Source organism: Nicotiana tabacum, chromosome 19, assembly GCF_000715075.1.
Source record: "Nicotiana tabacum cultivar K326 chromosome 19, ASM71507v2, whole genome shotgun sequence".
Lineage (NCBI taxonomy): Eukaryota > Viridiplantae > Streptophyta > Magnoliopsida > Solanales > Solanaceae > Nicotiana > Nicotiana tabacum.
In genome coordinates, this window is record NC_134098.1 from 150,070,261 (window position 1) to 150,095,508 (window position 25,248).

The 25,248-nt window shown below is 36.8% G+C and overlaps 1 protein-coding gene across 3 annotated transcripts; it reads left to right on the forward strand.

The window, feature by feature from the left end:
• Nucleotides 1-488: 488 nt before the first annotated feature.
• LOC107807246 (clustered mitochondria protein) lies at nt 489-18,746 on the forward strand. 3 transcript variants are annotated; one of them, XM_075238892.1, is made up of 29 exons: nt 489-689; nt 2,749-2,974; nt 4,039-4,100; nt 4,623-4,812; nt 4,907-5,044; nt 5,164-5,320; nt 5,415-5,608; nt 5,755-5,856; nt 7,097-7,232; nt 7,399-7,527; nt 8,690-9,080; nt 9,985-10,089; nt 11,117-11,235; nt 11,628-11,736; nt 11,921-12,061; nt 12,914-13,036; nt 13,128-13,298; nt 13,440-13,526; nt 14,008-14,142; nt 14,682-14,828; nt 14,911-14,979; nt 15,882-16,040; nt 16,205-16,261; nt 16,341-16,381; nt 16,503-16,622; nt 16,759-17,068; nt 17,162-17,269; nt 17,361-17,432; nt 17,833-18,746. In XM_075238892.1, exons 2-29 carry the CDS (start codon nt 2,758-2,760, stop codon nt 18,289-18,291), a joined length of 4,248 nt encoding a protein of 1,415 aa, XP_075094993.1. In that variant the 5' UTR covers nt 489-689; nt 2,749-2,757; the 3' UTR covers nt 18,292-18,746. The 3 variants fall into 3 exon arrangements, with proteins under 3 accessions (XP_075094993.1, XP_075094992.1, XP_075094994.1); XM_075238891.1 differs by having other exon boundaries at nt 500-689; nt 2,749-2,983; XM_075238893.1 differs by having other exon boundaries at nt 569-723.
• Nucleotides 18,747-25,248: the final 6,502 nt, after the last annotated feature.

The window sequence follows — 25,248 nt, forward strand, 5'->3', positions numbered from 1 at the left end:
AATCTAAAATACTAAATCTTGATCTGCGATCTCAAAAGTAAAAAAATTGTAGAAATGTGACATATTTTGGGGTTGTCTTTAATTATTGATCCACGCTTGCCCATGAGCAGAACTTCAAAGTCAAAAGTTAAAAGTATTACGCATGGGACAAGCGAGGAGCAATATTTATTAAAGTTGAAGTTTTTCCCATGAGTAAAGCGGAGAAAACACTCAAAACCACCCACTTTGAAGTCTATTTGTGTACTTCACCCCTCAAAAGTTGCTATTTTGCCGATTTCCCCCCAAAAAGATGTTGAGATCTTCACACAAATAGCCAGTCGAATTTACAGTTTATTTTTTTAGTTAGTATATATAAAAAATATAGTATACGATTATACACATACAATACATAAATTAATATATATTATATATTCACTAACTATTTTAAATTTAAACGCTTGAGTAGACAGTTACTTAAGTTAATTCTTTAAAGATGTTCTAGGTCCAATAACTGAAGCCCAATTTAAATTAGATTCGATGAAGAAGAATCAGAAGAAAAGCCCAACGTGTACTACAGAGTCGCAATAATAACAAAAGCCGCGCCGTCTCTCAGCCTTTCTCTCCCTCTAATTGCTAAAACCTCTGTCTACCCACCCACCTGCCAACAATCGGCCATCGGTCTCTTGCAATTGCTAGTGCTTCCCTTTTAGGTAATATACATGGTCAATCCTTTAGTTTCCTTCTGTAAGTGTTGTTTGACTGACTTTTTTCCCCACTTTCCTTAATGTTTGCTTTTGGTCACTCGTATTTTTCTTTTGTACTATGGTGATTGTTTGTGTTTAAATGATTAAAAGCTAAAATATTGATGTGGATAATAAGCTTACTTCGGTTCTTTTTATTTGTTAAATGCTTGTAGGCTGAAAAAATCATTTGGATTTGCACCTTTTTTGATGTTTGTTTTTGGACTTCACTATCTGGGTTGAGTTACTTTCCAAGTTTATCTTTTTGAGTATTTACTCAATTAGCGTGGAGATTAAGGGTGTTTTTGGTATGAAGTAAAATATTTTTCAATTTGGTTTAAATATTTTGTAAAACATTTTCCGAACTCATTTTCCTCAAAATGTTTTCCATGTTTTCCTTATCAAGAGAATCTAAAACATTTTCCAAAACTCCTTCTCAATCTTACTCACCACCCTATTCCCCACCCTCATCAACCCACCCCACACCCAGGGGCGGACCCACATGCTTGAGAAATTACACTGTGTATATTGGTAAATTATATTTGAAACAGCAAAAATATGTATAGAAATAAAAATTTGAACCCACTTGAAATGTTGAGGTGGTAAAGAGTGTTCAAAATGTAAGGAAGGTGTTGTGTTCGAATCCCTCTTGTGGGGCTTGTAAACTTTGTTTTGTAATCTCTAGCGTGCCATAGTTATGCGCTTAGTCCCTTATGAATTTATTATTCTTACTTTTATATTTTTTTTATTTCACTTTATTTTTTTATTGAAATCAATAAAAATTATTCTACAGTTTTACCTACTTCAAAAATTAACCTATCTACAAAGTGAATTTTGGTTGTTTCTTTCTTAAATTTTGATAAAACATGAAAGTACATTTGTTTAAATCATTTAAGAACAAAAAAAGTGTTCAAACCCTAGTTGTCTTACCCGACACTACTTATATGAATAGCCACTCATCTTTTACTTAACCCGCTTGTATAAAATCCTGGGTCCGCCACTACCCACACCCACCCACCTAAGCCCCTCACCCCATGCCTGCCCACTCCACCCCTCCTCGGAAAAAGTCTTTTGTTTTTTCAAATTTGATTTTTTTTTCAGTCACCACTCACCCTACTACTCCCCCGATTTTTTTTTTTTTTTTTTTTGAAATTTCAAATTTCTTTTTTTTTTTTTCGTTTTTCTGCACCACCCACCCCCACCCTGCCAAACCCCACGCCCCACTGCCCCACCCACCCCAACCCTGCCAAACCCCACGCCCCACTGCCCCACCCCCCACCCCCGCACATTTTTTTTTTACTTTTTGTTTTGTAATTTCAAATTTCTGTTTTTTCTTTTTTCTGCACCCCACCCCCGAAAAAAATTATTTTTTTAAAATATATTTTCAGTTTTAGTTTTTTCATCTTTCGGTTTACATGTTCGAAATTTTACAAGTTCCAAAGTTATGAGTTCGGAGGTTTATGTGTTTGGAAGTTTGCGCGTACCAAATACCGGAAAAAGAATAGGATTACTACTTGTTTTCCAAGAAAACATTTTCTTGGAAAACATTTTCCACGGAAAACATTTTCCGTTATACCAAACACACCCTAATTGTTTATTTCTTTGTCTTGAGTTGGTATTATGCAGATTGAGTCACTTTCACATGTTGCTCTTTTTGACCATTTATCAAACGAGTATCCCTGGAAGATTGGAGATTATGTGATTCTTTTGCTGTTTTCTTGATTTTATATTTGTATATTGATTTTGAGTTTCTTGCCCTTCATGAGCCGAGGGTCTATTGGAAACAACCTCTCTACCTGCATTAGGTAGGGGTAAGGTCTGCGTACAGACTACCCTCTCCCCAGACCCCACCTGTTGGGATCATACTGGGTTTGTTGTTGTTGTTATTTTGAGTTTGTAGTTTTTCATTTTCAAAGTGAAACAGAAAAAAAGTTTCAAGTTTCTTACTTCTTTTTCCTTTATTTGATTCTTCGCTTAGACTAATGATAATTGTTTAGTATGTCACACTGGGTCTTCTTGTATGTTTCAGGGGATAGAAATGGCCGGGAAATCAAACAAAGGGAAGAATAGGAAGGCAGTTCAAAATCCGACCACTGCCAGTTCGTCAGAGCAAGCAGCACCATCTGATGCTCCGGTGAATGATACTGCAACACATGCAGAGGCTAATGGAACAACAGCGGTGACTCCACCAACTGATACAAAGATGGAGGCAACTGAGTCTGGAAATGGGACTTCTGGACACGAGGCAAAGCAAGGTGAACGTGGTAACATAAAATTTTAATTTTAATATGTAAAGACGGTTGCTGGTTTTACAAATTTGTATCTGGAGGTGGGAGAGAGGCAGATATATGATGCAGTATATTTGAAGGATCATGAAAATACACAAATAATTGCAACTTGTAATGTTGCTACATTGTACATATTCTCAAGCACTCACTTTATGCTGGCAATTAATTAACTTATCCTTTACCGATCAAAAAGTATGGAACTGTTTCTGCTATAGAATGAATCAATGTCCACATTGTCGATTCAGCTTTTATTCATGCGGTTGGAAATTCCCGGTGGTATGCAAAAAGGCAGGCAGTCATCTATACTTATCAGAACCTCTTGGATGCACCAAAAGTTTATTAGAAGAAAAAACGCCCTCATCTGTTGTTTTTGTTTTCAATTTATCCAAAATAGGAGGAAGAGAAAAACAAAGAAGAAAAGAATTGTTTTTTCAGTCTTGGAGATAAAAGCTGTTAATAGATGTGTCATGAGATCTATTACGTAATATGTGAATGCAATCTGTTCGCTATGTTCTTTAATTATATTACTCCTGGAAACCTTCTCATGATTCCTTTAAGCTGATAAAGCATATGGTGAACAGTAACTCTTATCTCCACACCTATGTCAGTTAGATGATCCTTCAAAGGAAAAGATTTTATGAGAGTGGCTAGTGCATAGGATACTTGATGTGCCTACTTCTGGTATGCTCCATGAAACGTGCGTTGTTTTATTCTGGATCTCTGCCATATGTATCATTTTGAATATAAAACAATGTACAGTGCTAGCGTCATTAGAATTCTTTTTCCCATGTTTATTATTCTTGTCAAACTGTCTATCTTTTCTGCTTATGTAATCGCTGGTCATGTAAAAACCACATACATCATCAAACTCATACTTAATAAGTCTAGGTTCTCTTCCAGTTACACTTTTTCATATTACTTGAAGATAACTATTTTACATTCTTGTATGACTTTTATTTAATAGTTTAAACTTCTTTCTAGTTCTACATATTGGAGGAAATGAAGAGCGATTCTGCTTTAATTTATTGCAGGTGACATCCATCTTTATCCTGTTACTGTCAAAACCCAAGGAGGGGATAAGCTAGAGCTACAAGTACGATGCATTACTAATTTTCTTGGATTTTTATTTCTTATTGATGGCTGTGTCGCAAAACTTGTTACTTTCTTTATCATTCTCCTTTGAAAGATGGCTTCATTCTCCAGATTAAGAGAGTGGCTAGAATTCTCTCATGGCATAGATAAGAAGTCTTGTTCGTATGTTCCATTGTGCAATTATATTTTGTATCTGGATTGTCATAATCATGAAAAGCCGCTCTTTCTCTTTGTTTCTTGATGTTCTTAGCTACTTGCCATTTGTAATCCTGCCTTTATGTGTAGGTGTTTATGTTTAGGCGTTTAGGTCTATGTTGCGTGGACTCTCCAAAATGCTGCCGCACCCGCACCCATGTCGGATCCTCCAAAAATGCACCACTTTTGGAGGATCCGACATGCATCCCGTGACATTTCCAGAGAGTCCAAGCAACATAGGTTTAGGTCCACCTTATATTTAAATATTTGTGGTGCTAGTGAGTTAGTTTGTCTAATATTTGATGTTCTGATGGGTACGTGTTTGCAGTTGAGTCCTGGGGATTCTGTTATGGATGTGCGGCAGTTTCTTCTTGATGCTCCAGAGACATGCTTTGTTACGTGCTATGATCTATTGCTGCATGTAAAGGATGGTTCTGTTCATCATCTGGAAGATTATAATGAAATCTCCGAAGTTGCTGATATCACCACAGGAGACTGCTTCCTGGAGATGGTGCCAGGTGTGGCTTATTTACTTGGTCTGCTAGTTATTATATTTAACTGTTATCAATGAGCTTATACTTGTTTCCTCTAACTTAAACCTGATTGTTGCAGCACTGTACGATGATCGATCCATAAGAGCTCATGTTCACCGTACTCGAGAATTGCTCTCTCTTTCCACATTGCATTCCTCACTATCAACATCACTTGCACTGCAGCATGAAATGGGAAGTAACAACACGAAATCTGGAGGTTTGCTATTCAGCTGTTGTTCTTTTTCCTTCTATTTTATATTCATTTTGTTTACTAATTTGATGGCCATTTATCAATTGGATAGGCATGACAAAGATTTCTGGCTTTTTATGTTTTAGAGCCTATGAAAGCCGATGTACCTGAACTTGAAAACTTGGGTTTTGTGGAGGATGTTTCTGGTTCAGTCTCTAGCTTGTTGGCAGCACCTTCAAAGGAAACTAAATGTGTTGAGAGCATTGTGTTCTCTTCGTTTAATCCTCCTCCTAGCTACAGAAGGTTTATAATTATTTATCTTATGATGATCATCAAATTTATTTTTCGTCAGGGAGGTTCATTGTGACATGCTGACTTTGGTTTCTCCTGCATACAGGCTTTCTGGAGACTTGATTTATTTGGATGTAGTAACATTAGAAGGAAATAAGTATTGCGTTACTGGAACAACCAAAACATTTTATGTTAATTCCAGCACAGCGAATGTTCTTGATCCAAGGTCTAATAAAACTGGTTCAGAAGCAACTACTCTTATTGGGCTCTTTCAAAAGATTAGCTCCAGATTTAAGAAAGGTAGTAACATGGTACAAAAGTACACCCCCCCCCCCAAAAAAAAAAAAAAAAATACTAGATGGCATTTCATTTTGAGTCCAAATATATAAATGATTTTATCTTGCATTGAAGTTTTTATTTTATTTATAATGAATCTTGCATTGAAGCTTTTCGTGAAATATTGGAGCGGAAGGCTTCTGCACATCCTTTTGAGAATGTTCAATCTATGCTACCACCAAATTCGTGGCTTGGGTCATATCCTATCCCTGGTAAGTTGTTTTTGATGCATTCTTAACCTCTGGTTATCTTTATTTCTTGTTGGTGTATGTTGTATACACATACAGATGAGGTAGGTGGATGCTGGGTCACATAGATGCCAAAAATGAGGCATACTTAGTGGTGTTAGGAATCCTAGAAAGTCTGTTGCAATCTGTAATAATACTTAATTAGTGAACCATATAGTTGAAAAGTGCGAGGTACGATGACTTGCAAGGTCTTTGTCTGTTGGACCTGATGTAGAATTTGTCTGACAGGTGGTTAACCATGTTTTAATTGCATTCCTTATGTGTGAAGTTATGTCCGCTGCACGTTGAACATGTCCCTTTATTTCAAATTTGAACACTTCAAAAGATCAGTTTTATTCCCAGGGCATTTTGAAATATATTCAAAAAACATATGAAATATTAGATTAGATTAATGATGAGGTGTCAAAACTATCACGTTTGATTTGATATAGTAAATGCTGAACATCAATCTAAAATCCAACTTAATAATACCCTCAAGGATTAAAAACCTTGTGTGAAGGAATATTAAAGTCGTTGACCAAACATCCGGTTTAAGGACACATGGACAGTGAATCAACAGAATCGAGTTTGCAATCCTTCATTGTGGTTTCTAATCTTGGGATATTGCATGTTGATTTCCAGTGTTTATAATGTTGTGCAGGCATGGATGGCCATGTGTCCTTTCTGCTCCTGTTGTAGAGTAGAATAATTCCAGGGACTTCCATGTAGTCAAATTTATGTTCACGTCTCATATCTTAAAGATGTGTCACTTTTCATTCTTACAACTTCTTCCGTCCCTTTTTATATGAAAACTCTTCCCTTGGGATGTCCCAAAATGTTTGACGGTATTCCAGAAACATGATTTCACAAATTTCAAAAAAAAAATGATTTAATTATTCAAAATTTAAACTTGATATGATGCGTTCTCTGCTGAACTAACTTAGTAAGTGTTACTTTAATCTTTTTCATCATCACTAATATATTACATAATGTATCCACAATAACTAATATAATGCATAAGTCAGAGTAGCATTTGTATAAGATGCGCGGAGGGATTATTATTCCTCAGTTCCTTTATGACAATGAGGGACTTGTATGTGGAGACAATTTTAAGTTAATAACTAATAACTTAAAAACTGTTACTTTTCATTCTCTTACAATTATCTTTCTTTTAATTATTATTGGTGTCACTAGTTTTAGTTCTTTTTGGATTCTCTGGTGTCAGATCACAAACGTGATGCAGCACGGGCAGAGAATGCACTTACACTTTCTTTTGGAAGTGAGCTGATTGGCATGCAAAGGGATTGGAATGAAGAGTTACAATCTTGTCGGGAATTCCCCCATACAAACCCCCAGGAAAGGTGCATCTCGACGGATCTAACTTCTAAGTCAAATTGTGCATTCTAGAGTGAATTAATTAATTCTGTTATAGATTCTACTTGTGTATGCAATACTATGCCTACGTCTGTCTGTGAAGGTAGAGTTTCCTCTGTTCATGTGTAGTCATCTAACTCCTTTTTATCACAGGATACTGCGAGATAGGGCCCTGTACAAAGTCAGTTCGGACTTTGTAGATGCTGCAATTAGTGGTGCTATTGGAGTTATCAACAGGTGTATTCCCCCAATTAATCCAACTGATCCAGAGTGCTTTCATATGTAAGTATTGAGCTGGAGATGAGCACAAATAATTTCCTTGTAACTATATGGTTTCACTTAAAAATAACTTAATACTTTTGGATATGGTATAGTTTGACCTCCATAATTGAAAATATAGTGCAAGAAAGTGGAAAACTAAGTAACAAACAGAAAGTGGGGTTTTGCTTGGGGGAGGGGCGGTGAAGGTGAACATATCAATTAGGTATCAACTGATATCCCGTAAGGGTGTCAAATGTCAGGTCGAAACGGGATGAGTAGAAGAAGTGTGTTAAAGAACAGATCACAAACAAACTGCCAACTCAAGTCCTTAAGCTAAATAGCCTGGGTAAAATATGTTCATTATAGTTCTTGCATTGCAATAGTCATTATTATGTCTTTTCCAGTTATTCACCGAGTTTCGAACCGTGCACCACTGGCCATCGGGGAATTCTCGGTTATAGAACAAGTCATTACTATGTCTTTTACAAGTTCACTCGGAGCATTAAATTTGTTGTATAGCTCCTCGAAATTGATCTTCATTGGAAGTAGAAAAGAAAACAAAGGGGAGCAAGCTAGGTAATAGGAACCAGTGGAGGCAGTTGGAATGCATACACGCAAGTAAAAGAAAAACAGTATTTTAGTGCCATCAGGCAGCAGTGGTTGCCTTAATCCCATTCTGCAAGTGCACCTTTTTTTTTTCTGGTTCCCTTAGTACATAAATTGCATCATTATTCCCATCATTCCCACCAATGAATTTGGGCTACTACTTGTACCCCAAACTGGCCCAATATTTTGTACGGTCTGTTTTGACCTGTCATTTAACATATTAATCACCCTATACACTGAAGTATGGGCGGTTGGATGGGTTAACAGCTTAAGTTGAAACCAGTCGTTTAACATGCTCTTATCCCATTAGCCCTTCCACCAGGTGGAAAGAAGGTCAGAAGGACATTGGGAGTTAATGGTGGTGAGAAGGCAGGTACAGGGTGGGGAGAAAGTAGAGAGATCGTCATTGCTGTCCTTCTCTATTGCTTGTCTGAGCTGACTATGTGCCTGATCCATCATTTCCGTGCTGCATTTTTGTTCACATTATGCTTGTTGGCCAAATGTTGTTTAGATTGCTAGAAAGATTCTCCTTAGTTGTTCATTGTCACTTTTGCCTGATACTTTTGTATGAATCTAGGTACGTTCACAATAATATATTCTTCAGCTTTGCTGTTGATGCGGATCTTGAGCAACTGTCCCGAAAGCAGGGAGCTGATTCTAAAGTTGAGGGCACAGGCTTATTACGTAGTTTGTCGGAAAAGACCTCCAACAATTTGTCACAGGGAGCCTCTGAAGTCTCTAATGGAGATGAGCATGGCGGCCCAGTTGTAGAAGCTGTAAACATCAACTTGGATTGTCCTCCTGGAGTGCCTGGTGAAACTCAGTTGGCAGAAAGTGAGCAAGCCACTTATGCAAGTGCGAATAATGACTTGAAAGGCACAAAATCATATCAGGAAGCTGATGTCCCTGGATTATACAACCTTGCTATGGCGATAATTGATTATAGAGGTCATAGAGTGGTGGCACAGGTGTTTATTGAACTTGTATTACCTATATAGTCGTATGCTGTAGTTTAATGCTTTAGATAAGTTCAGACATTAAGTGTTAATTACCATGGGTTTTCAACTGGAAACCATCTTTCATGAATTTTGTAATTTCATGCATCTGACTTTGAAGTTGGACCTGCAATATAAGTAAGTGGCTTCACTTACTCGACATTTGTCCTGGATTGAACCCCTCCGTACCATTTTATGTGGAGTCGATTGACCGGGTCAGGAATTTAAGAAATTTAAGAATTCTTTTAACATGTAAGCCAAAGATATGTGAAGTACCGAAAGTATCCTTTTAGATGGGTTTTGGTGAGAGTTCCACATGTCATGCATTTTTTCTCTCCTTGTAAAAGGATGAACTTTTATTCAAGTAAATCCCAACAAGTCATGTCATTAAGGGTAAAATGGAGATACAAAGATTAAATAGTTTCCAAAACGAGAAAGGTACCGTTCTTGTGGGGATAGACTAAAGAGAAAAGTGTGTCACATCAAACGGGACAGAGGGAGTATAACGTAATTACATCATAGAATTTAATCAGCTGGAGATTTGGAAGTGAATCGTACTTATTTAATTTCGATATAGACAGGGTTCCGAGGCATAATTTTCTTGCATCTCTTATAAATAACTGTGCTAGTATGGGTCTCTTTGGATAGGTACTCTTCTTGATGGCCATGTTTGATTTAATCTTCTAATTCCTTTCAGATGCATGGCTTACCCTTGTGCATTATTCTGCCAATTTATCTGAAGATTTTAACTTTTTTCTGTTTTTCTCGGTAGAGTGTTTACCCTTGTGCATTATTCTGCCAGATGCATGGCTTACCCTTGTGCATTATTCTGCCAATTTATCGGAAGATTTTAACTTTTTTCTGTTTTTCTTGGTAGAGTGTTTTACCTGGTATCCTTCAAGGTGACAAATCAGATTCCCTCTTATACGGGTCTGTTGATAATGGCAAGAAAATCTGCTGGAGTGACGAGTTCCATTCCAAGGTACCAGTGGACCTTAATTTTTTGTTCACCTTCTTTTTTTCCTTGTATGGCTTGCACAACAATTTTAGGATGTTTGTGGAAAGTATAAGGTTTATTAGGATTACTTGCTGGGTTTGTCATGGTTCTTTAACTATCATGCTTTGGTTCTATTCAAAGACAAACCACTAACACAACTTGAGAGTCTCGCAAACGAGCACACACATACAAGCAGTTCACAACTTGATTGGGCTGACTGTTGCAGCTAGTGACGGGCAGATAATACCGACTTTTTTTTTGCAAGGATGTTTGACACCTAATTAAACAGCTCACTTTTTGAGATGAGGAAAACAGGCATAAAGATCAGATTTTGGATGTTTAGCTTCAGCATGTTCCTTGCACTTCACCTCTGATGTCGTGCACATAAATGTCTGCATACACACCTTGCACTGGATACTCGTTGCTTTTTTGTTCGTGTCGTGCTGACTTCCTTTGGAAGCTTTCGACTTCTCGAGATTTTTCTCGCGAGCCATCTTGGCTTTCTGACCGTTGCCTCCACCCATGATTTTTCTTGATCAGAGGTCGGAAAAAGAAAACCCTAGAAGAGCCCTTTTTGTTTTAGCGCTAAAACGTGGCGGGGAATGGCATGCTTTGGTTCTATATATTGTGATAATGAATTGATTTGAAGCATCTGGGCTTCTTTGGTGTGCTCAACTGGACATGCTTGTTATGGAGTGATACATGTCTTGCTGGATTCCTCTTTTCCTTTCTGTGCCTTTGGTTATTATGAGGGATCATTTTAGTTCCCTTATTTTTTTTTTTTGGGGGGGGGGGTGTGGGTTATTTCCTGGTAGTATTTTTAGATGGTAAAGAAAGATGTTTGTTGTGGGATCATAGGGGTATGATATTTCAATGTGAACTGTAATTCTTGTAATGACGGCTGATGTTATTTTTTTCCTCTCCTTTTTATCATTCTTGACTTGTTTGTTAATCATTTGAAGTTTATATCTGGTTCTGTTCGTAAGTTTCACCCAGGTTTATTTGTTCTTAGGTGCTAGAAGCTGCAAAACGTCTGCACTTGAAGGAACACACTGTCCTTGATGGATCTGGAAATGAATTCAAATTAGCCGCACCAGTGGAATGCAAGGGCATTGTTGGTAGCGATGACAGGTGGTTACTTTTTCAGGATTCACTGCTCCTCCGCCGCGGGGGGGGGGGGGGGGGTCTTATGATGAAAGCCAATTTTGGTTCATTGGTGATAAGAATCTATTTCACCACAGGATGTCATTGGTGGTAATAATCTATTTCACCACAGGATGCATATGATTGAAGTCCTGTGAAATATGCACATAACAGACCCCTCCAAGCTTAATAATGTCATATTTTTGTAGGTATATAACTTGGAGATGGGAAAACGTGGAAACTTTTAAATAGATACTGCTCTTTCATTAGTTGCAGTTAGCATATGCGTCTGTATATGTGAATGTCATTGACTTAACCAACTTAAGTGGGCAATTTGTCATCTTAATAAGATTAATTCTTTAGTCTTATGTGGTTTTCAGGCATTATCTGTTGGACTTGATGAGAGTCACTCCTCGTGATGCAAATTATAGTGGTTCAGGTTCCAGATTTTGTATTTTGCGACCTGAATTGATAACTGCGTTTTGCCAAGTGAGTCCTGCTTGTGCTATGACTTGCTCTCCTATTTTCATTTGTGTTCAATTCTTATATTTATTTTGGTTTTTATATTTGTTCCGGATCTGCAAACCTTATTTTTTGGGTTCGGGTTGCTTTTGTACTTGGATCTGATTTCTGATTCTTCGCTCTCAAAAAATTATCTTGGTTCTTTCCCAAGGCTGAAGTTGCTGAGAGGTCAAAATCGAAGTGCGAGTCAGAGGGGGAGGTACCAGTGGCCTCTGATTCTTCAACGGTAAATAACACTGAAGAATTACAAACAACCGATGGCGTTGCCCCAGCTGAAGTCGACAGTAATAAGGTAGCAATCTCCTGCTTAAATGAAGTCTGTCCTACTGCAAACTTTTTTTTTGTCTAGCTTATAATGAGATGGAATGTGTTGTTGAAAGTCAATTCCTTGTTGTAACAATTACCGCAGTTGCGCACTACTGTTGGATATAAGTATGCTTGTTTACTTGCGACCAATTTTGTGTTGGATAATATAGTTTCATAGTATTTCTTTAACAATACACACTTCTTGAAAGATATTTCTTTTATAATATGATTCGCGAGATTTTAAAGTTCTATTTTATGTTCTCACCTTGGTTGTTAATGATGTCTTCCTTTTTATAATTGCTTTCAGCTCTCCCTGATTTTAGATTCACGTTTAGATGAATGCATGTCCCAAGTTATGTGAGCATTATCACTCTGCAGTATCTTATGTTGCCTTTTCTCTTCCCTATCTCTTCTCCTCTTTACTTTGATTTGTCATTTTCAGTCTACGTGTCTGTACAAAAAAAGTATACGTGTCTGTTACTTTCAAAAGTGCTCTAGTTGGTTCATCTTCTTGTACCTTGTTAGTTTTTTTCTGAAATTATAATATAAATTTCATGTACACTGATGATTCAAAGCATTAAATGGTGATGGATTCTTTATATTCAATCCGTGATAATTGTGATATTAGTATCATGCTCGGGCGTTGATATATTTTGTGAACTTCGGAGGATATCAATCTGGAGATTCTATGAGTTCTTTTTAAAGGAAAAAACCTACAAATATGATTTTTTCTCTCAAGAGGGAATCAATGCAAACACTTTTGTACGAAGAAGTAATTTACCTCTTTGCTCTTGCTATTCAGTTATATAAGATATAACCTCTTTTTTCTCTTATTTAGGGAGAAAAAAGTGTGAAGGATGCTGGTAACAACTGCTGTTCTCACTCGGGAAGAACGGATACTGAGGATATACTTTTCAATCCTAACGTCTTTACAGATTTTAAGTTGGCAGGGAGTGAAGAGGTTATTTTTTTTTTGCCTGTGATTATTGTTCCTTGCTTGGTTTTTAGAAGGTGTTTTGTATTTATATGGTCCATTCTCCCAACTTCACCAGGAGATAGTTGCTGACCAAGAACTTGTGAAGAAAGTGAGTTTGTATCTGAAAGACACTGTGCTTCCGAAGTTTATTCAAGATCTCTGCACACTTGAAGTTTCACCCATGGATGGGCAAACTTTAACTGAGGCACTCCATGCGCATGGAATTAATTTGCGCTATCTGGGAAAAGTAATGATCTCCTGACAAGCTCCGTTAATTCTCATATTGCTTAGATTTTCCACTAAATATAAGAAAAATTTGTAGCATGAGCGGAACTCTAACTTCAGTTAAAGTAGTAAGCTTGGCTTTGTCTTCTCCCTTTTTTTCCAGGTGGCTGAGGGGACCAGGAACTTGCCTCATTTATGGGATCTTTGTTCCAATGAGATTGTTGTCAGATGTGCGAAGCACATACTCAAGGTGATTGATTTTGATTAAAAAAAATGTTTTTCATTGCCAGTTGAAAGGCTGCAATAAGATTGAACTATAAACCTACTAAATCTTATGCTTTGACAACTATGGTCCCACTTGAGAACATGCTCCACCTTTTGAGATTGAACAAATTTTTTGTGGTTTTCTGAGGTTCAGTTTTTTTTGTTTCTCCTGTCATGTCTCAACATTTTTGCTTAGCGTTATAAGTGGAGAAGTGAAGGGGATGTTTCTTTTTACCTGCCTTTATTTCTTTATTACTGGGCAAAAGCTTTTTAATCTACAGAGGTGGACTCGTTTTACTTAGGCTCTGGTGGTTCAAAATAGTCATTTGTGCTTATCCACTTGGTGGTTAAGATGAAGCACCACTAATCACTCTGATTATCTTGATACATGGAAGAAGTTGAAATTCTATTTTATAGGTTTCTGGAGTTTGTAATTTCTTTACCATTTGATCTAATGAGACATGCAGGATGTGCTGAGGGATGCTGAGGACCATGATCTTGCAAACACAATCTCACATTTTTGCAACTGTTTGATTGGAAATATTCAAAGTGTATCTAATAAAGGTGGCGCCAACAGTGCACTTTCTAAAAACCAAAAGAAGGTACAGAGAAAGAGAGATGATTGTCATTACTCCCTATGGCTATTTATTGCTACTTCCTATAGTAAGATATCATGTGGAAGTTCTATTGAATTGAGTGTACCATCTACTAAACCTTTTAAAGAGGGGATAGTTTTATTTATTTATTTTAGGTTTACAACATGGACCCTCAAGTGCTGATTTGATTCTTTTGCTTGAGCCAAACATATGGAAATATTTTGTTGATACAGTGAACTTCTCTAATACCATGTTGAATTATGTGGTACCGCCTCATCTAAAAGTTTGAGCTATTAAAGTGGGATTTCTTTTTTTTTTTTAAACAAGTCCATGCTTTGCCATTGTTATTTACTTGTATGCTAATATTTGGAGGAGCAATATGGAAATTACTAGTTTAATTGTCTAAAAACTCTGTTGCCTATATAGAGCAAGCATTTTCCAGAATCATTTAAGCTTGCTGTGCTGATATATTCTATTATTGTTTCTCAAATGAGTATATGGTAAATGGTTTTAGTAAATTTACCTCTATGAAACACATTGCGTAGGACCACATCAGCAACCAGCAAAAGTCGTCCAAACAAGGAAAGCGAAAAAATGTAGGATCTGCCAAGAAGAAGCTGTCCTCCTATTTGAATATTACCTCTGATAGTTTGTGGTCTGATATCCAGGAATTTGCGAAGCTAAAGTATCAGGTATCATTTTCTTTCAAGAACTTTCTTCAGTTGTTCTCCCAGATGTTTCAAGTTATTAGTCATGGTTTTTTCTTCTCTTTAGTTCGAGTTGCCTGAGGATGCAAAAATGCTCGTAAAGAAAATTCCAGTTGTACGCAATCTTTGTCAGAAGGTATGTTTCATCAAGTAATCCACTATGAGGAATTCTTACTTTTAATTGAGATTATATATTTGTTACTTTAGCTTATTTTTCCCTGCTTCCCGATATTATCTTATATTGGTCAAGCATTATCATCATTTCAAAGTGGCTATGTCCATGTCATCGTTCATATATTGAGTTCTCTGGGATGCATTCTACTTTCTTGGCATGAAAACTTGGTTGTATTTAGTGATCTTGTGACGTTTTCTTGACTGTGCATAGAGGTAGTCCCTTCGGAGTCTGTCACCATTTTCTTGCTTTAGAGAGGGCCTACATTTTTTGTATACTGTTTTGTGACATCAGTTGTCTTGGTGGTGCAAGCGAAGTTGTGGAGAAAAAGTAGTCTGTTCTTTTGAGTGTTTGACTTCTCAAGACCATGGAGTTCAAGCAGGGAAAATTTCCTTCCAGATTATGCTAATCTTGATATGGGTGGTGAGGCACAGTGATAAATTCGTGCTGTTATATGATGCAGCAGTTACATTGTTATATGTCCATTGATTTAGAAAATTTTATTGGAATATAAATCATTAGATGGAGATTGGCACTCTATCTTGGTGGTAGAGATGACTGGAGATTGTTAACTAGTTCTTGATGGGATATTGTGGTTGATGAAGATTGTTTCCCGGAACTAGTTTTCCTCTTAGTAGTCGAGCTAAGATTAGTCAAGCATCTTTTCCTCTTATTTTATATAGCTATAAGTAATATGGTGCCTAATTTTAGGTGTAAGGAGATGAACCCACTCACTTTGATAATGAGTCTTCCCCTTGAAATCCCTTTATTGTGCTTTTTCTTGTGCAGCAGACTATTGCCCCATGTTATGCATGTAATTCTACCTTAATATGTTTAAGTAGCTCGTAGAACTTTGCTCTTAACAGGTAGGTGTGACCGTTGCAGCTCGTAAATATGACCTTGTCTCTGCTGCACCTTTTCAAGCATCAGATATTATGAATCTCCAACCAGTGGTGAAGCATTCTATCCCAGTTAGTTCAGAAGCTAAGGACCTTGTAGAAACAGGGAAGGCTCAATTAGCTGAGGTATTAACTGTTACAATTGGTGACGAAAATGGAACATGTTCATGTTAGTCATGGTCTAATGGATATTTTGTTAGGCTAGCTGTCAATCCTTTTTTCCTTTTTTTTTTAATTTGGAGTTTACGTAGGTCGTATTTGAGACAAAACAATGACTTCATGCATTTCAGGGTTTGCTTAGTGAGGCCTACACTTTATTTTCTGAAGCATTCACAATACTTCAGCAGGTATAATACTGTTTTTTTTATCTGCGATCTGCTTTTGATGTCTATATCAGTTAGTTAATATCAATGTTTAAAAATGCAGGTGACGGGTCCTATGCACCGTGAGGTTGCCAATTGTTGTCGGTAAACATCTGTTGCTCTATCAGTTCATCTTTCTATGAGAGAAAATGCTTGTGCAATGCAATCTTTGGTCATTCTATTTTCTCTCTTTGTTCTTTTCTTTTAATAATTATTTCTCTTCCAGCTACCTTGCTATGGTTCTGTATCATGCTGGAGATATGGCTGGCGCTATAATGCAACAGCACAAGGAACTTATCATAAATGAAAGATGCCTTGGACTGGACCACCCTGACACTGCGCACAGGCACTTTTCTTCGTCTTTGAACTCTGTTTTTCCTTGCATTTGCTAGACATTGCCTGTTGTTTTACTGATGTTGAAGGTGAAGATGAAAACCTGTATTTCGTGATCATTATATGATTAATAACGTGTTTGACTGCAGTTATGGAAACATGGCCCTTTTCTACCATGGTCTTAACCAAACAGAACTTGCATTGAGGCACATGTCACGGGCCTTGCTTCTGCTTGGCTTGTCATCAGGTCCTGATCATCCGGATGTTGCTGCAACATTTATAAATGTTGCGATGATGTACCAAGATATAGGAAAGATGGATACAGCACTTCGTTATCTCCAAGAAGCATTGAAAAAGAATGAACGGTTGCTCGGGGAGGAACATATTCAGACTGCTGTTTGTTATCATGCTCTGGCAATTGCATTCAATTGTATGGGTGCTTTCAAGCTCTCACACCAGGCATGTGGTTGAACTGTATAGTTTACTGCGTTAGCAAAAAGGGTATCAGCATGGTTACTTTTTAAACCGTTTTTAATTAATTTTTATCAACAGCATGAAAAGAAAACTTATGACATACTAGCCAAACAGCTCGGAGAGGAGGATTCAAGGACACGTGATTCTCAGAACTGGATGAAAACTTTTAAGATGCGTGAGATACAGGTACAAGTTACTCAGACCTGATCACTTCTAACTCCTTGTGACACACTTATGATTCCCTTATGTGCTTTTGCAATATGGAAATCCTTAACAGATGAATGCGCAAAAGCAGAAAGGTCAATCTCTGAATGTGGCTTCTGCACAGAAGGCTTATGATATTTTGAAGGTACATTTTTTCTAACAGTCTTGTACCTTTTTGTGATCCTTCGAGGGTTCCATTAAATCTCTGACATATTTGCTTACCTTAAAATTTCACCTTGTTTGTGGTTACGTGGCTGTAGTGCAAGCTTGGCCTTGGTGATCAAGACTTGCTTTTCTAATTTGCATTCCCTCTTCATATCTCTCTCGTGATAGTGCATGTTTAATCCTCTTTAGGACCCTTAGATCAACAATTACTATGGCATATATAGGATCTTGGCTTTTCCTTTTCCCTTTTGATGGCCAATATTGGAGAGAATTTATTAGTGGATTTTCATTCTAGGACATGATTGTGGTCGCCTTGGAATTAGTTTATAAGTATGTCAACTAGAAAGAGGATGTTCACTGTTTTGAGTTGAATGTTGCAGGCTCATCCTAGCCTGCTACACGCATTTCAAGCTGCTGCTGGAGGTGCTGGTGTTGGTGGCATGAACCAATCATTAAGTTCTGCAGTACTTGGTGATGGGCTTCCTCGAGGAAGAGGAGTTGATGAAAGAGCTGCACGAGCTGCTGCTGAAGTAAGGAAAAAAGCTGCAGCAAGGGGTCTTCTGGTACGTCCCAGTGGTGTTCCTGCAGCGACTTTACCCCCTCTTACCCAGCTACTCAATGTAATAAACTCTGGCGCCGCGCCGGATGCTGCAAATGCTAATGAAACTAATGAAGAAAAGGAAGAAGTGAATGGCCATTCTTCTGATGGACCTGGAGTAGATGCCCAAGCAGACCATTCCAAAACACCAGGACAAGATCAAACTCCTGTTGGTTTAGGAACAGGTTTGGTGGGGTTGGATGCCAAGAAACAGAAATCAAAAGGGAAATCTGCATCTTGAAACATAGAATGCTGAATTTACTAACAAACATGACAATGGCCAGTTCGAGCATTATTATGGATTTTAACCAGCGGCCAGCTCATGCTGCAGGTACTCATCGTGTGGGCAATTGCTTATACTTGTATTCTATTCTTGCAATAATACTCTCATGGAGATTTAAGTATTCGAGATGCAGTTCCTCTCATCTTGATTATTGCTACTGAGATTACGTAACTTGTAGGCCTAGTTTGAGAAAATAGGTTTAGTAGGCGCATTATTTTGGTGTTCGTTCTAAATAAAGTTATGTAGGGAGGTTGATTATCTGTTTTGTGCATTGATGTCATCCTGAAAATTTTGACATCAATCCCTTATGTATACCCATTTCGTTGCCGTTGAATATGTAATGATCTGGTGAGTGAAAGTGCTCTTTCGTGGACAACCTTTTTATTTCTGGTTAAAAGTTATCGTTCTATTTGTCACTTTTTTTTCTTTGGGATTTTTTTAATTTAAAAACTTTGAGGTGGCTTTAAAAGACTGAAGTCAATGTTGTTGATTAATGAGTTTTTTTACCTCCTAGAAATTCCATTTTCATTGAGTGCATACACTGATTTAAGAAATGAACTTCTCCTTTACCCTCTGTTCAGGTTGACCCTTTCTCTGTGCAATATCCATGTCAAAAAGATATACTACTGTAGATCAAGTAAAAGTTATTCTTTCCTCTCTCTGTTCTACTGTAATTGATTTTTTTTTGGTTGTTTTCACATATATTAAAGAATTCACATTTTAATAGTAATTAACAATAAAATTTACCATATTAACCTTAATTTGTTTTTTGAAAATACAACAAGTACTTCTAGGCTTTTTACTTCAAGGGCAACTTTGAATAAAATAAGTTATTTCTTTCTTGATATTTGGAAAAATCAAATATTGTGGACTACAAAAAAAAGATTAGAAAATTAATTAAAGTGAGCCGGATGGAGTACTAAATAAGGATAGGAGTTCGTTTGAAATGGTAAATTCCTACTTCCATGAGAGTTTCAGATATAGTTTCACTTGTAATTTTAATTATCTGTTTTATAAAATTTAGGTCTAGCAATGTTGCAATTAAAAAAATGGAAGTTACATAAATTTTGCTACTCCTATATACTTCAGCAAGAGAAATACTCCTGGTTATCTTGATACATTATGCATCATCCTTCAAATTTTTTAGCTCGTAAGCTTTATATTTGAAAGAATTTTATTTCTGTATTTTGAGACTGCGATCTCCTTTTTATTTAAATTTAGATGGTTTCAAATCCATATTATATTAAAAGCGTGAACCCCAAAACTTAGGACCCGTTTTGTCATAGATTTTGCCAAAATAAATTTTGGTTTTATTTGGCAAATACATGTTTGGCCATAGATTTTGTCTATATTTCGGCAAAATCCCAAATTTCAAAAACCAGCTCAATAGCTGATTTTGGGCCAAAGTATCACTGTTACATTTTTTAAAAAATTATCCCAAACTTTTGTATTTTATAAAAGAGCCCACAATTTATTATTTTATAACAATGTTGCTTCGTCATCTCGGTCACTTGATAGTGTATCATGTAATTCATTATAAAAATGATAATTTTGTATCAAATTTATTTATGTTCAGGATTATGATTTGCGATAATATAATGAATGTTATTGATAATGGTAATGTTGGGTATTTGTGATAGTTTTTAGAACTTGTGGGTATAAGTCATGTTTCATGTTTTTTCAAAATAAATTTGGGAAATATATTTTGAAAACTGATGTCCAAATACATTTTCATCTTCAAACCAAACTTCACCCAAATCAGATTTTTACAAATTTGAAAATCTACGACCAAACGCTAGCTTAAAAGTTAAATTACATATTTGCCTTTCTAGATAATATAAATATCTTATTCCTAAAATTGAAAGAAAAGAGAAAAAAACTGAAAAATTGCTACATTGAGTCACAATGGTCAGAAAAGTTTTTAGACGCGTTGGTTTGGCACAACACATATTATTTATAATAGTATATTAACTATAGAATATTTAAATAAAAAGAAGGCAACTGATGTGTCTTTTCCTTTCTAAAGTTGTGTCTTTTTAAGATAACTAACCAACTCTTCTTTCAATTCAAAATTCACCCCATCAAACATTGAACACAAGTTCATTCTCATTGAAGAAATATATTGGAGACAAAAAAAATAATGGTCTTGAAGATTGAATATTAAAGAAATTATCTACGAGGTGCATAGACACAGCTCTAAGAAGTCAAACACTCCTTTGGTAAATTTTCATCAATGTAAGTATAATTTTATGAGAGAAGGTGTCACATGATAGTGTCAAGAATTCTATTGCGTCAGGCTATTATTCGGAGAGATTGGAGCAGTTTGATAATGAAATAATGGGTTCTATTTTCTCTTATTCAACTTATGGTTTATATGTTGTTTCTTATCCTTAGTTATTTATAAATATAATTCTATAAATGTTAGGGCACTTAATATATAGTGTGTCATGCATTTTATAATTAAGAATACAAAATAATTCCTTTTAACAAATGAGATTGATTTGTTGGTATGTAATTTAGTAGCATGCATGAAATTATGTGAAAGATTATAGTTTCAAGGTTGTAATATGTGAATTAGTTTTACTAACTTGAGTAAATTTTTGAAATCATAAGAATAAATGAGGTTTACACATAAATATTATTTAAATGTTGCTGTCCTTTTATCATGAATTTGATCTCTTTGAGAGAAAATCCAAATAACCTTTTAATTTATTTTTAACAATAGTAACAATAAAATAAAATTTTGAAAAATTTATTTCTATTGTGTTTCTCTAAATAATTATGTTCTTTTATTAGTAAATTATTTTTTTTTAAAAATATTTAGCTGTTAAGAATATAACTTTTCAAAGGGTTACTTATTTTATTTTAAGGAAATTATTTGTGAGAGAAAAGACATAACTTCTTAGTTATTTTATATGTTTTTATTATATAATAACTATTATGTATAGCTATTCAATGTGATTTTCACGGTTGGTGTTATGAACTATAAATCAATATTGATCAAGCGACCATACGACCATCTACACCGGTCATTTATAGAAGCTTGTACTTAATTTTTTCATGTATAATCATCCCCTAAAAATAATATTTTAACAATATTAATATTATTTTATAAAATTATATGACATAACATACATACGCGTGCCGAAAAACTAGTTAGGATAAAAAAAGAAAAGGTCTTTGGTGCTATCTAGAGAACCTCATGTTATACAGATGTTCCTTTGCGCTTTACATAAAGATCAATAATATGGTTGTGATTTATTAGGTTCCTGACTTGTTATGTATTCGAACTTCTGCGATGCTCTTGATTTAGTTAGAACTATGAACAACTTTTGTAAAACTAGATTTATTTTCTCGCACAAAAATTATATAACTTTCACTAACTCACATAAAAATTATAGAGGTCGAAAAACAAAAAATTTCGATACTATTTTCTTATTATACATTTTTTTATTTTCTCCGGTTAATTCTCGCATCTAAGAATTTGGTATAGATTTTGAGTTCACACATTTTCACAACATTCATTTCCAAGAACGTTACATCTATTGCAGAATCTTCTATTTACTGCTGATATAGCTATTTCACGGGAAGAAGAAGAGCTATTTCAAGAACAGATATAGCGAAACCAGCCTAATTTCAGGACAGAAATATTGAAATCATATTTGGTTCGTCAGAGGCTACTTACGGAGAGACTTGCATGAATTTGAATTCAAAAGCAAGGTTTGACTATACTGGAACAGAATCAAGAAAATCCAAGGTGTTTTTTCGTCGTTCGTCACCATCACCGTCGGCCGATCGCCGTCGTTAAAGTTATCCCCATTTCGCTTCTCGAAGTTTGCCGTTCAGTGAAAATATTGCATACGGAGAAGCTTTTCATAGGAGGAGATTTCAACTGTCACATTGGAGCGGCGTCTCGGGGTATGATGATGTGCGTGGTGGCTTTGGTTTTGGAGATAGAAACGGAGGAGGAACGTCTCTGCTCGACTTTTCTAGAGCATTTGATTTGGTGATAGCAAACTCGAGTTTTCCGAAGAAGAGGGAACACTTGATCACCTTTCGGAGTTCGGTGGCCGAGACTCAGATTGATTATTTACTCTGCAGGAAGTCCGATAGAGGTCTTTGTACGGATTGCAAGGTCATCCCGAGTGAGAACCTCTCGACCCTTCATAGGCTCCTGGTCATGGACCTTGAGATCACAAGGAAGAGGGCGATGTATTGCCAACATAGGATCAAGTGGTGAGCCTTGACGGAAGCTAAAGCGCAGGAGTTGAGGATCAAGCTGCTGACTATGGGGGCTTGGAGGAGTAGTGGGGACGCAAGCGCTATGTGGACCACGACTGCGCATTGCATTAGGGAAGCTGCAAGAGAGGTATTAGGGGTCTCAAAGGGTTACTCTGGTGGTCACAAGGGAGACTAGTGATGGTAATGGAGAGGTGCAAGGAAAAGTGGAAACCAATAAAGCGGCGTATCTGAAGCTAGTGAAAAATGTAGACGAGGAGGAGAAGAGGGCGAATAGGGAGCAATATAAGTTGGCTAAGAAAGAGGCAAAACTAGCAGTTACGGCGGCCAAGACTGTAGCTTTTAGTCGTTTGTACGAGGAACTTGAGGGCCGAGGTGGGGATAAGAGGTTGTTCTGGTTAGCCAAGGCGCGAGAAAGGAAGGCACGTGACTTGGACCAAGTGAAGTGCATCAAGGACAAAGATGGTAGAGTTTTGTTGGATGAGGGGCTTATCCGTCATAGATGGTAGACCTACTTTCATAGTCTCTTGAACGAGGAGGGGGACATGACCATTGTACTAGGTGATTTGGAACTCCCTGGGAGTTGTTGTGACTTTGGGTATTGTATCCGAATTAGAGTTGATGAAGTGGAGGGGGCTATGCGTAAGATGAGCAGGGACAAAGCGACCGGACCGGATGAAACCTTGCTTTTGAATTCAAATTCATGCAAGTCAAGACAGGCTTGGAGTGGCTCACTAGGTTATTTAATGTCATTTTTAGAATGAAGAAGATGTCCGAGGAATAGAGGTGGAGCATTATGGTTCCTGTATACAAGAACAAGGGTGATATCCAAAATTGCAATAGTTATCGGGGAGAGAGTGGTAGAGCTAAGGGTGAGGAGGATTGTGTCTATTTTCGAGAACCAGTTCGGGTTCATGCCGGGGCGTTCGACTACATAAGCCATGTCACACATCATATTGGGGCGAGATAGATGAAATTAAGACTCGCTTCTGGTGTTTTGTGTGACAAGAAGGTGCCACTGAAACTTAAAGGTAAGTTCTACAGAATAGTGGTCAGACTGACGATGTTGTATGGGGTTGAGTGTTGGCCAGTCAAGATCGCTCATGTCCAGAAGATGAAGGTAGCAGAGATGAGGATGTTGAGATGGATGTGCGGACACACCGGGTTAGATAGGATTAGAAATAAGGTTATTCGCGACAAGGTGGGTGTGACCTCTATTGAGGACAAGATGCGGGAAGCGCGGCTTAGGTGGTTTGGTCATGTGAGGAGGAGGAGCACAAACACCCTGGTGAGGAGATGTGAGAGGTTGACATTAGAAGGCCTACGGAGAGGTAGAGGTAGGCCAAAGAAGAAGTGAGAAGAGGTGATTTGGCAAGACATGGCGCAACTTCAACTGACCGAGAACATGAGCCTTGATAGGAATTTATGGAGGTCGAGGATTAGGGTAGTAGAGTATGTAGTCTAGAGTGTTCATAACGGTAGTATTGACACGCAGTCTCGCCTTCTGTTGGTAGTAATTTTTTATGATTAATAATTATTTTCTTTCATTGTTGATCACCTTACTATCTTGTTGTTTTTATTTTGCTTTTATATGGCTTTTTGGTGTTGTCCCTTCTTGTCTATATTTTCATTAATGTGGTGCTTATGCTTTCCTGAGCCAAGGGTATATTGGAAACAACCTCTCTATCCTCATAAGATAGGGGTAAGGTTTGCGTACACACTACCCTCCCCAAACCCAGTGATGTAGGATAATACTGGGTATGTTGTTGTTGGAATAGGAATATAGATGAGAAAGACATCATATTTCGTGACCTGGACAGAGCAGAAAATACAAGGCACAGGTTGATAGCTTAGTACGCTCTCCACTTTGCCTAACTCTGAATAAATGAATTGTACCAAGATTTATGTGATGGTATTTTAGGAGACTCATCTGGACATCTCAGTTATTGAGGTGTCAAATGAACAGAGTGAGAAAAAAAAAAAAATAGCACCAAATGACTACTTTCCCATTCTACTTTAGGCCACCTGATTAGGACCAATTTGGCCAATTTTTAAGATTATATTTTACCTGACTTTATCTAAGTATAGAAAATTATTACAAAATATTATTAAATTATTTGGTTTCTTCAAAAGACCGAATTCGTCACTAATAGTTAAATAGTCAAATTTCAAAATTTTGCCTAATTATATCATCGAATAACAATAAATTGATTGTACGAGTTAGAGGTGTCTCAAATCACGCCGGAGAAAAAAAAAAGACTTTTTCAATATACTTCTCAAAATTAGAGAAAGAAGTATATTTAAGGTATACCAACGCCCTTCTTCCAAAAAGGGCAAGGAAATACAACACGTAAATTGATCCTGTGGAAACGTGAAAAACTCTTGAACCTTTTGATTATGGCAGGGAGAGACTAGGTATAAAAAAATCTAAGTTTCACACACAACATCAAAATTTTGGTTAGAAAAGAAAAGGAAACCAAGCAGGCAACTCTTCCCGACCTGAAATCTTACACACAACGCAGGTTTACAATTTGGTTTCTTTTTCTTTTTTTCATTTGGTTACAATTTAGTTGAAACCTAACTTTCTAGCATAAGAATTCAAATATATAATTATTATTTTAATAGTTTTTTGAGCTAATCAATAATTCGGCAATACTTACGCCCAAGCACTTAGGC

Bases quoted from the DNA above. Each gene is read 5' to 3' on its own strand.
- LOC107807246 (XM_075238891.1), top strand. From the start codon at position 2,758: ATGGCCGGGAAATCAAACAAAGGGAAGAATAGGAAGGCAGTTCAAAAT. The intron at 7,528-8,689 runs GTAAGTATTGAG...GTATGAATCTAG, and splicing joins GATCCAGAGTGCTTTCATAT to GTACGTTCACAATAATATAT. The intron at 10,090-11,116 runs GTACCAGTGGAC...ATTTGTTCTTAG, and splicing joins GTGACGAGTTCCATTCCAAG to GTGCTAGAAGCTGCAAAACG.